The sequence below is a fragment of the Gekko japonicus genome, unplaced genomic scaffold (assembly GCF_001447785.1).
Source record: "Gekko japonicus isolate JY-2015 unplaced genomic scaffold, Gekko_japonicus_V1.1 scaffold477, whole genome shotgun sequence".
NCBI classification, from domain to species: domain Eukaryota; kingdom Metazoa; phylum Chordata; class Lepidosauria; order Squamata; family Gekkonidae; genus Gekko; species Gekko japonicus.
In genome coordinates this window covers 935,532-947,284 of record NW_015174289.1, presented here as the reverse complement: position 1 = coordinate 947,284, position 11,753 = coordinate 935,532, and the positions used below count along the sequence as shown (strand labels likewise).

The window sequence follows — 11,753 nt, the reverse complement described above, 5'->3', positions numbered from 1 at the left end:
TCCTAAGTTGGCCGCGCTCAGCAGGACCTCATTAGCATAATAGGCCACACCCAACAGCAGAAACTCATTAGGATTGGCTACATTAGGGGTGTGTGGCCTAACATGCAAAGGAGTTCCTGCTACAAAAAAGCCCTAGGTTTTGACAACAAACAAGGTAAACAGAATAACAAGCAAAAGGTGGGTGTGGCTGGATAACCACACTTCTGGTAACACGTGGGTGTGGCCTAATGTGCTAATGAGCTGTGCTGTCAGGGATGTGGCCCAATATGCTAATGAGTTCCTGCTTTTGGGTGTGGCCTATTATGCTAATGAGTTCCTGCTGGGCTTTTTCTACAAAAAGAGCCCTCGCTACAATAATGCTTCAGCCAATGGTATTGTTACAGATTAGAATCCTGGCTGCGGTGTCAAGATTAACATTAGATTTCAATGGTGAAGACACAACAATCCGTCTCCTGTTCCCCACTCATCGGCATCCCATTTTCACCCATCTTCGAATCAGAGTTATTTGACACCAGGGAAAGTCCAGTCTTTATGGATGTCAGCGGTTTCACCTCACATTTCCAGATGTTTGATTAATCCATCGTGCTCTCAAACCATTTGGGAAGTCTCATCGCACACTTCCATCTTTGTGCCATTTTAAAAATTCAGTCAGCAATAACTGGGTCTTTGCCCCAGGGTTATGAATCACCCACTTGCATGTTTCTGCACCCAAACATTCTGTCAGGATCAGGAACCCTCAGGGAAGTTGTTTTTGAGTGACAACCCCCCCCCCAAAAAAAAACAACAACCCCTCTCTCCTGTTTCTTTGGGTTGGAAAGCCTTCAGAGTTTGCTGTTTGAGAGCATCCCATAATTGACACAAGAGTAAATGTACTGAAGTCAATGGAGTATTCTCATGTAAATCTGCATGTAAAGATGTCCCCCATGGATTCCAAGGAAGAGAGGCAAAGTGGAGGAGGCTGAGAGGGGTCAGAGTACTTGGTGGAGGGATTGCAGAGCTGTTAAAAGGGAGTGGTGCTTCAAATGAGTGCTTTTACCCATGCATGAAGGACATTTTTTTAAAGGATGCCAACTGATCGACTGTTCTGTGGTTACCACACAGCAATAATCTGAATAGTCAACCACAGAGTGAGTGCATGGTGAGGCGGGTTAAGGGTGGCATGTTTAGACAAACCTCTAGAACAAGTAACACCAGATAAAATAGAGGCCAGACCATGCCAACCCTGTCTTCTGACTGCAGCCTCTGTGATAACTGAACAGAAACCTATCTCTCTGCTACCATTGTACTGGCTGAAATATATCCAGTTTAATTATTTGAAGTGATTTGTACTTGGATGACTCCCTATAAGGAACTGAGATTTGTCTTTTAGCTGCGACATTTTTGCTTGATTCTTTCTCAGTAAAGTTTCTCAGATGTGCTTTGATGGAGGTCATATGGTATGGGTGTCTACTACACTGTCAGGTCCTTTATTGGCTTAGCCTCTCTGAAGTATATCAACAGAATTCTGGTTCTCATGGCCTATGGTATGGACTCCAGGGCTTTTAAAATCATATAAGGAAGTGGATTTGGAAATGGTGAACTTGCTAGTTCAAGGACCTGTATTAGATTTTAATTGAAAAAAGGATGCACTTGATTTTCAGATGTTGGCTAATTATAGATCAGTTTCTAATCTGCCTTTTTTGGGACAAGATTATTGAATGGGTGATAGCTGAGCAATTACATAAATGTCTGGGTGACACATCTGCCTTTGATGTGTTTTAATATTGCTTTAGGCCTGAATTTGGGATGGTTCTAGTGGTCTTCGTGCATGGGGAATGTCTCTTGTTTGTCCTTGTGGATCTTTCAGTCATGTTTAATATAAAGTACTTAGGAGTTGGTGGTGTAGCTCAGAAGGGGTCTGATCCTCTCCCCAGTGGCTGAGCGCAAAGCATGAGGAGGAGTCTGCCGCATGGGACACGCTGTGGAGTATCCCACAATGTGCTGTTCTCTTTCCAGCATTGTTTAATTTCAGTGAGAAAGATGGACTATAAGTGAAATAGCAAACAAATAGATGCATGATCCTGAATGAGTTTGTCTGCAGTTTTGTGGTGGGCCGCTACCATCCCAACAACATCCACCTTTATGTAGCATTAAATAAACCATGGAATGATGCTGTCCTTATCCTGTGCTGTGGTTAATTAATTCAGAGAATAAACTGTAACTGAATTCTGACCAGAGGCCCTTTCTGCATTTGCCTGCCACTCTGGGTTTTCTCAGTATTTGAGTTGAGGCAATTTAAGTCTACAGCAAAACAGCATCCAAACAACCCGAGGCAACAGCAGGCTGAAACCGGGCTGACCACTGAAGGGATGTAATATAATGCATAATGGGGGGGAAACCCTGGGGGGGAAAGGAAGTTGAACTCAATTTTAGTGCAGAATGGGAAAAAAACCTGGATTAAAAAGAAGGTTGAATTTGATTTTAGTGCAGAATTGCTTGGAGGACACCGCGGTGAACTTGGATTGAAAGGAGAGTGCAGAAAGGGCCTGAGGTGATGCTGGTCAGTAAGGTGTTTGCACTGGCTGGGGTTCAGCATTCGCTGATGGACATTGTGAAGAGCATAGGAGTCCTATTGGACTCAGCTCTGTTATTAGAGAAGCAGATAGTTGCGAGTGATTTTTACCAGTTATATTTGGCCCATAAGCTTCCCCCCTACCTGGAGACTGCTGATCTGGCAATGCATTTATTTATTTCCCAATTTTATATTCCTATTTTCTGCCCTCATCAGGGCCACCAAGGTGGCACTGAAGTTTATCATGTCATTTTGCTTTGAAGCTCTTTATCTAAAAATATGTTAAAAGAAAAAATAAATCTACAGTGCAGTTCTATGAACTGTGTGTATAGTGGTTAGAGTGTCTAATTAGGATCTGGAAGACCCAGATTCAAACCCCCAGTCCACCATGGAATCTTGTTGGGTGAACTTGAGCCAATCACACACTTTCAGTCTAAGCTACCCCACAGGAACAAAGTTTGAGTCCAGTGGCACCTTTAAGACCAACAAAGTTTTATTCTGGGTATAAGCTTTCATGTGTAAGCACATCTGAAGAAGTATGTAGGCACACAAAAGCTTATACCCAGGATAAAACTTTGTTGAACTTAAACATGCCACTGGACTCAAACTTTGTTCTGCTCCTTCAGACCAACAAGGTTTTTGTTGTTGTTGTTCAGTCGCACAGTATCTGTCAAATCTAGACCCTTGAATCTATTCTTCACCTCTACTGTATATTCATCAGGGATGCGATCTAGGTCAAACCTGAACGGCCTAGTGGTTTTCCCAATTTTCTTCAGTTTAAGTCTGAATTTTGCAATGAGTAGCTCATGATCTGAGCCACAGTCAGCTCCAGGTCTTGTTTTTACTGACTGGTTACCCACCTGAATCTACCCCATAGGGTTGTTGTGAGGATAAAAGGGAGGAGATCAGCATGGTGAAAGCAACTTTGGGTCCCCGTTGGGGAGAAAGGTGGGGTATTGATGATTTAAATAAATAAGAAAACTTTCCTGAGAGTAAGCCCCACTGTATGATTTCTGTAGGATACTGAGTAGAATTGCTTAGGATTGTAGTGGATAGATAGAACAAGGTATTAAAGCCGTGTCTACACATTGTTGGATATTGCTGTATAGAGATAATTGACAACTGGATTTTCTTGTATAGGCAGGACAATTAAGGAGTTGCCATTGATATGTAGTGCAGTTTGAATACAACATCCAACCATGTGTGAATGCAGTCTAAATGTGTCAAAATACTTTGCAGTTTGGTTAAACAATTATATATTTGAATATTGGGCTCAAAATCTTTGTCCAAAGATAATTAACAAGTATGGGAACCTTGGTGACATTATTAATGCAAAATTAACATATTGCTGAACAAGTTCTTTATACTTTAACAGTATATTCAAAGTTGACTATCCGGAAGAAAAATTTTGTGAATGAGGGAGCTTTGAATAGCCATTCTTGAAATGTTGACACTTATTGTTGGAATTATTGGAAACTCTGAATAGAAAAGACCAGAAACTGACATCTGACGAAGACAAAGGTCGAAACGAACAGTCAGCTCGAGAAAGTTCGTACTTGCACTTGTTCTTGCACTTGCTGTATGGGGACCTCGGTCTCTTCATGAAGTTTTTCCATTGGAATAAAAAATATCAACTTTGAATATACTGTTAAAGTCTAAAGAACTTGTTCAGCAATATGTTAATTTTGTACTGATATCTTGTTGCTGGGTCCTTTGTTGAAGACATTATTAATGCAGACATTTTTTAATTCCCCTGTATCCTGCAAAAAACAAGGTTCATTTGCCTCTAGCATGGAACAAAAGGAGTCCAGCAAAATCAATTCACTCCCCAGAACAAATCCCTTTGTAACCAGCTGCTTCCCAGTTTCACTGCTGTTGATTATGCTTTTACCTGATCTGTTTTCCTGAAGTGAACTGACATGGTTTTTGTGTTTTCCTTATATTATTTATAGATTTTAAGTTATGGAAGCTAGCTTTAATTGGTAATCTAGTGATAGGTTTTTTTCATCTCATACCTTTAAGTAATTTAACTAAAAGATAAGAAACTATTGTAATTAGGACCACTGTTTATATAGAAATTTCATGATAGGATAAATTTTGATTCAACAGGTATCAAGTAATTCAACAGTTTAAATTAATATAACTAAAATTTTCAATTCTTTTCCCCTCATTCTCTCTACTCCTAAATAAAACTTCACAGAAACATAAGGTAGATCTTTTCTACAAACTGCGTCATGTGATGAATGAACTAATTGATCTTCGCAGACAGCTGCTCTCAGGTCATTTGACCCAAGACCAAGTGCGAGAGGTTAAGAGGCACCTCACTGTACGATTGGACTGGGGTAATGAGTAAGTATGGGTATTGTTTGTTAAATTTAAGATGTCATTGTAACTGCTACTGAACACAGCTAGAAACTGCTTGCTGATATCCAAATACAGATTTTAATAATGTTCCCTTTTTAAAGTTTATGGCTGAAGAAAATATATAATTCAAAAATGTTGATCCGGTACATCTGCTTGTCTTATCCTAAACTGTAGATCAGGGGGGTGAGTTTGATGTTGGTTTAATTTTTGTCTGTTCCTTTTGGACTTTGAATCCAAAGAATTAAGTACAGCAGGCACACAAAGAATGAATCTTATAAACCTCATTTAAATGCATGAGGGTTTAAAGATCACTAAACTTTCACAGGATTATGTCTAATATCTGTGTTATGGTTACCAAAAATTACTACCTTCTCAGTGAAAATTTAAAGCATTATTGACTAAATGGCTGTGTAATAGTGTTGCTGTGGAACATCAGAAGTGATGGCAGGAAACTTGAGTTATTGGGAAACATTCTAATTTATTCTCCAAAACTGTACTTTTCCCATAACTGTTTATTTTATCATTGTGGCTTCTGTGCAGTCCCACAATGGACTGCGCTTTCTTGGGCCAGCCACCAAGAGGAGCTAGCAAGCTTTTAAAATAATTTTCTAGACTCCCAAGAGTGCTTCCCCTCCCCTCAGTATTCAATGAAACGTTCTCATTCAAAGTCACATGATGTGGGAGGGGCGAGCACTCTTCCCTCAGTTCTCTTCTTGCTGCTGACGAGAGGGGACTAAAATCAGCGAGCTTCAACGATGATGTCCCTCACAGTTTCTGTCAGGAATTTTTTTCAATTACTTTAAATGGTACAGAGAGTTAGGGGCCAAAATGGCCCAAAATGATGAACACACCTCCTGTCTATTATGTCTCAGTGAAGGACATAATATGGCCACATGTCAGGCCAGCCACCACCTCATGCCTAAGGTGAGAGAGGGATGAGTGGCTCGTTTAAAAGCGGCTCTCTGGGAGAAAGCTCTAGCAGCCCCAAGCCAAACAGTGAAGAAACAACAGGAAGCTGGCAAACCCTTCCAGAACACCATTGCTGAGCTCTGTGCTGACCACCTTGCTGTCAGTCAAAAAATCGGTTGCCTGATCGACATCTGAACTGCCTGCAAAAAAATCTAAAAAGAAATCAAAACATACCTGCCTCTCTGGAACATTCCTGTTCATCGTGGAACTGACAGTCCCCAAGATGTTAGGATTTGGACTTGCCTCTGTGCTGGCAAACACTCTCACCTCAAGGCCAATCGGAATCGACAGACTGGCATCGACCACGGTCTCTGGCCCAACATCATATGGCAACACCAACTGACGGTATGTCTCTGTCACCTCATTAACAATCTCCATCAAATCTGATGGGCTATCTTGTAAACAGAAAACCCCATTGCCGTTGAGATGTTGGCACCAATCTCCAACTTCCTCTGATGTCAAGATCCTTGAGGTCCCGGTGTCACAATCAGACAAAAGGAAAGAAGGAACTGTATCTTGAGCCTCACAATGCTCCGCACCTTGGTTCCCATTCCCAATGATGCTTTCAGCAGAATGGAGCTCTTGGGACGAACGCCAACCTCCCCTTTGGTCTGCTCCCTCTCAATCCTCAAGATGCACCAAAAGGAAGGGCCACACTAGTGGCCATTGTTCCACAATCGATGCCAGCTCCCATGGTGTCCGACTCCAAACCAGAACCCACCTCGATGCCATCTCCAAATGACATGATCGGGGAATCCTCTGCGCCATCATCTTCTGAAGACCTGAAACTATATGCAGAGCAGATCATACATATGGCAAAAGCTCTAGCTCTTGAATTTCTTTCTACTGAGCCACAATCAAAAGACCCTATAATGAAGGTGCTCTTTAACCCAGAGTCTGGCCCAGTAGCACTGCCCTTTTTACAAGGAACAGAAGGTGTGGTGATGACTGCATGGTGCAAGCCAGCATCCAATGCTGCTTCCTCGAGAAGGCTTGAGAATCTGTACAGAGTGCGAGAAGACAGCTGCACCTACTTTTTTCAACACCCCAAGGTGAACTCCCTGGTGTCCAAAGTCCTTCCTGCTAGAGGGCAGTCGGGCACCCACTCCGCTCAAAGAAGGCCACAAGACTGACATCATGGGAAGAAAAGTCTACTCTTCAGGGTCCATGAGACTCAGGGTGGTGAATTTCATGGCCGTAATGGGTAAAGGAGCTGCGGTGGCTCAAGTGGTTAAGACGCTGGACTGCAGGCTGAGGAAGGTCGGTAGTTCAGCAGTTCGAGACCCGAGTGTGCTGCATGATGGAGTGAGCTCCCGTCTCTAGTTCCAGCTCCTGCCAACCTAGCAGTTTGAAAGCAAGAAATTGCAAGTAGATAAATAGGTACCACTTCAGTGGGAAGGTAACAGCATTCCGTGCACCTTGGTGTTTAGTCATGCTGGCCACATGACCATGGAAATGTCTTCAGACAGTGCTGGCTCTTCGGCTTTGAAACGGAGATGAGCACCGCAACCCTAGAGTCGGACTCGACTGGCTTTCGAGCAAGGGAACCTTTACCTTTACCTTTTAAAGGGCCACTACCAAATGATCCTCTGGGAAAGGATGACTCAATTTGTATGACAAACAGTCCTTGGCAAAAGCATTGATTATGGAAGGGCAAAACCTTGTAAAGCAACAGCTCAATGTCTCTAGGCATGACAATGATTGTCATGGAAGATTCATGGCATCAAGTTTGGTGATGAGGCGATAGTCATGGTTAAGACCATCAGCCTTAGCACCTGACACCAGGGCCAAGATAGAAGGCCTCCCCTTCAAGGGCAGAGAATTATTTAGTGATCAAACTGATGAGGTCCTAGAATGCACATGCAAATATAGGATTACTGCACACTCACTGGGCATCACCTCTGGGGCTGCCCACCAGTCCAAACAGAGGTATTGGTTCTTGCATAAATTCCAATATGCTAGACCATTTAGATATTCAGAGTATAGGTACCAAACTCCATCGTACCAGCAACCCTCCAAGTCTGCCTACCCCCTGCAGACCCAGGGAAGAAGGCAAACTAGACCTAGGAATAAGCAACCTTCCCAGTCCCCTAGAGATCAACAACCCAGGGGCTCTGGACTCCCCTTACTAACTAGGGAGGAGTTCTTCTTAAATAGGTCATTTGCATTTTACAATTTTTGGTCGTCAATCACAGATAACAATTGGGTTTTATCAATAATAAAACATGATTACTTTTTGGAGTTTCACTCGCTTCCCTGCAACTTACCTCCTACTGTGCCAGCACATATGGTACCAATGCTGACCCAAGAGGTCAGCCCCCTGCTTCACAAGGGTGCCATTATGAGGGTGCCCTCAGATTCCAATCCCAGTGGTTTTTGCTCCAGATATTTTACAATAGATAAAAAAGGGATGGAAAGAGACCCATTTTAGACCTCAGAACACTGAATAAATTTTTGAATGTACCCAAATTCAGGTTGCTCTCATTACAGGAGATCATCCCTTTGCTATAGACAGACCTGTGATTTGCCATTATTGATCTAAAAGATGCCTATTTTGCATAGATACCCATGCATCTTGTAGAAAGTTATCTTAGATTCCTGTATGACAATAATGTCTATGAATATACAGTGCTGCCATTTGGTTTGGCATCAGCACCAAGGGTATTCCCAAATATATGTCGGTAGTGGTCTCCTATTTAAGACTTCAAGGCTATACTCTTTACCCATATTCAGATGACTGGCTTTTTGTAGCCAATTCCCCAGAAACTCTCACCACTCTTCTACAGTGCGATCTACACACACTGAACAATCTGGGTTTCCTTATGAATACGGAAAAGTTGCATTTTAATCCTGCTCAATGTATAGAATTGATTGGGGCAACTCTGGACTTCAAGATGGGTACAACATCTCTACCCCCTTTGAGAGCTGAATGCATTAAAATACTAGTTTAGAGATTCTTAGTGTGCCACTCCCAGTCCGTTAAAAACATCCCAAAATTACTGGGGTATATTGAGGTCACCTTGCATGCTAGGTTATTCATGAGACCAGTGTTCCCTCTAAGCTGAGTTGGTGTGAGCTAGCTCACACCAACTCAGCTTAGAGGGAACATTGCATAAGACCCATCCAGAACTGGTTTATTTGGCAATATCACCCTGCCTCTCACTCACCTTGTATGAGATTGTCAATCCCAAGACCAATTCTCAAATCTTTAACCTGGTGGTCCTTCACTTCACACCAGTGCTCAGGCATCCCACTGAGTACGCAAACCCATGACTTACAGGTCTTTACAGACACTGCCCTATTGAGTTGTGGTGCACACTGCGGTCCCCACACAGCACAGGGACTATGGTCTGAGAGGGTGGCGAAGGGAGAACTGAGGGAATAGTGCTGACCCCTCTTGGGCAGGAAAGTTACACTGAATACTGAGGGGGGGGGAGCACTCTTGGGAGTCTAGAAAATTCTTTAAGAAGCTTGCTAGCTCCTCTCTGTGGCCAGCCTGCAAAAGTGCAGTCCCATTTGTGCCTGCACAAAAGACCACTCAGTGAACAGCAGTGATAGGTAAGTCCAACCCTGTTTTATTTCACTGCACATTTTGATTGTCTTTATCCACAAAAATGTGAACTCAAAGCAGTTTACAAATATATCAAGCTATAAGTAACTTTACCTAAAAATGTAAATACCATAATTAAGTGTTTAATATCCCAGAATGCATTACTGTACATCAGCATTGCTACTGTTTCTCAAAGCAAGTTTGCTTTTGAGCAATAAGCAGGTCTTCCTCCAATTTGGAACTCGTTGGACTAATATTCATTCAACAAGGCATCATAATGTGACTACATTCTATATCCTCTAACTGTTTGTTTCTGTCCCACACTCATTCTGGTTTATTTAATAGAAAAGTTTAATGGGGAGTTTAATTATCCTGCCACTCCACTGAACAAAGCTTATTAATTAATTAAATAAATATTTATACCCCACCTTTCCATTTGTATCAAATTTGAAAACTTTCTCCAGACTATTTGAAAATTTTAAAACATCCTCCAGCTTAAATGGCTCTTTGTCCAACAGAAGGAAGACTGGAAGACGGCTAATTAAGCAATGGTTGGCTCTACCCTGTTATTTTAAAAATGCAAGATTTTTCCTACTTGGAGGCAAAGTCTTGCCATTGTCCCTGTGCTTTTCTCTCCTTATCCCTATGCCTTCAGAACCAGTTTGTAGAGATTAAAAACTGTGGACTCTAATCTGGAGAACTGGGTTTGATTCCCCAAATCTTCACTTCTCCACATGAAGCCAGCTGTGTGACCTTGGGTCAGTTACAGTTCTCTCAGAACTCTCTCAGCCCCCCTACCTCTCAGGGTGTCTGTTTTGGGGAGAGAAAGGGAAGGTAATTGTAAGCTGCTCTGAGACTCCTTTGGGTAGTGAAGAGTAGGGTATAAAATCACTTTCTTTTTCTCTTCCTCCTCCTCTGTTATAGGAAACCATCTTTTTCATGTCAGTGCTGAATTTGACCTGTTTCACCCTTGCATTTGCTTGTTTTTAATAGCTTGGATGGGTAGATTCTAGAGTGTGTGAATGAGATATAATTACTGGGACAATGAGGCATAAAGTGAAGTGAAATGTGACAATAGTGCTGGTTTGGTCAGAGCCACTGCCAACTCTTGTCAAAATTAAATATTATTCTTCTTAGTGGAAAGAACAAGGCTCTTGAGAAATAAGCTGACAGATTTCTACTAAGTGGTTTTCAGTGCCATCGTTACTAAAGGCTGATTTCGCACTAGAGCTGCCTTGCTGTAGCGCCGCTGTTTGCCCCGGTTCTATTGGTCTATTTCACACCCAAAGCCGCGGGGCTGATTTTGACCTACCGCTTTGCCTGATTTCCCCTGCAGTTTCGTGATCCTGTTTTTTGAGGATCAACGAAACTGCGGAGGAAATTGGGCGAAGTCGCAGGTCAAAAACAGCCCCGCGGCTTCGGGTGTGAGATTGACCAATAGAACCAGGGCAAACGGCGGCGCAACAGCGAGGAAGCTCTAGTGTGAAATCAGGCTAAAGTTATACCCTTCTGTGTCAGTTGATGTCAGTGGGCTTGGTGGGCTACAACTCTGCTTTAGAATGACAGTGTTTGTTTTCATATCTGTTGCTTAGATACATAGTTAATACTTAACTTCTACTAACATAATAAACTTCTGCCAGGGTAGAAATTCAGATTGGACAGTATAATGTAATAAAATTTGTCTGTAGAAAAAGAGTAATTATTGCACCTAGATTTAAGAAGCAAACACCAACTTGAATCCAAGAGATGCACAGTCAGCAGTGTGTCATTTACAGCTGTCATGATCATTGACTGGCCAGATGCCGATCATCTCTTGGAGGAGGGCACAAAGATTAGCAGCCCTGTCAAAACTGACAAAACAACTGGAATTTGTATGCATCTTTGGTTGCTGGATGTGACTGCCCAACCTTGGGAACCAAATTCAAATGTGTGTTTTCTTTGCAGTTTGGTCTATCAGGGATTTGCATTCCACTTGTGCATTGTTCTGCATATACTAGGACAACTAGGTAATATTTAGAAAAATAGCTGAAATCCTATAGAATGTAAAGAAATATTAAACACATAATTAAGTAACCTTATTTACTTTACAACAAATTTAGAGTCCAGTGGCACCTTTAAGACCAACAAAGGTTTATTCAAGGTATGAACTTTCGTGTGCACGCACACTTTATCAAATACAAATTATGTGTTTGATAAAGTGTGCGTGCGCATGAAAGCTCATACCTTGAACAAACCTTTGTTGGTTTTAAAGGTGCCATCTATATATCTAATACTGAAGTCGCCCCCTGCTGTGCGGATACCTAAATCCGTGCATCGGGG

General features: G+C 42.2%; 1 protein-coding gene across 1 annotated transcript in view; it reads left to right on the top strand.

Moving 5' to 3' along the window:
* The window catches only part of DOCK3 (dedicator of cytokinesis 3), a gene marked incomplete at its 5' end in the record, with an annotated part of 323,062 nt that overhangs the window by 42,542 nt on the left and 268,767 nt on the right, over positions 1–11,753 (top strand). Inside the window, one exon of the mRNA XM_015424016.1 lies at positions 4,752–4,900. Coding sequence (XP_015279502.1) covers positions 4,752–4,900 — 149 coding nt within the window. The remainder of the gene's footprint in view (positions 1–4,751; positions 4,901–11,753) is intronic.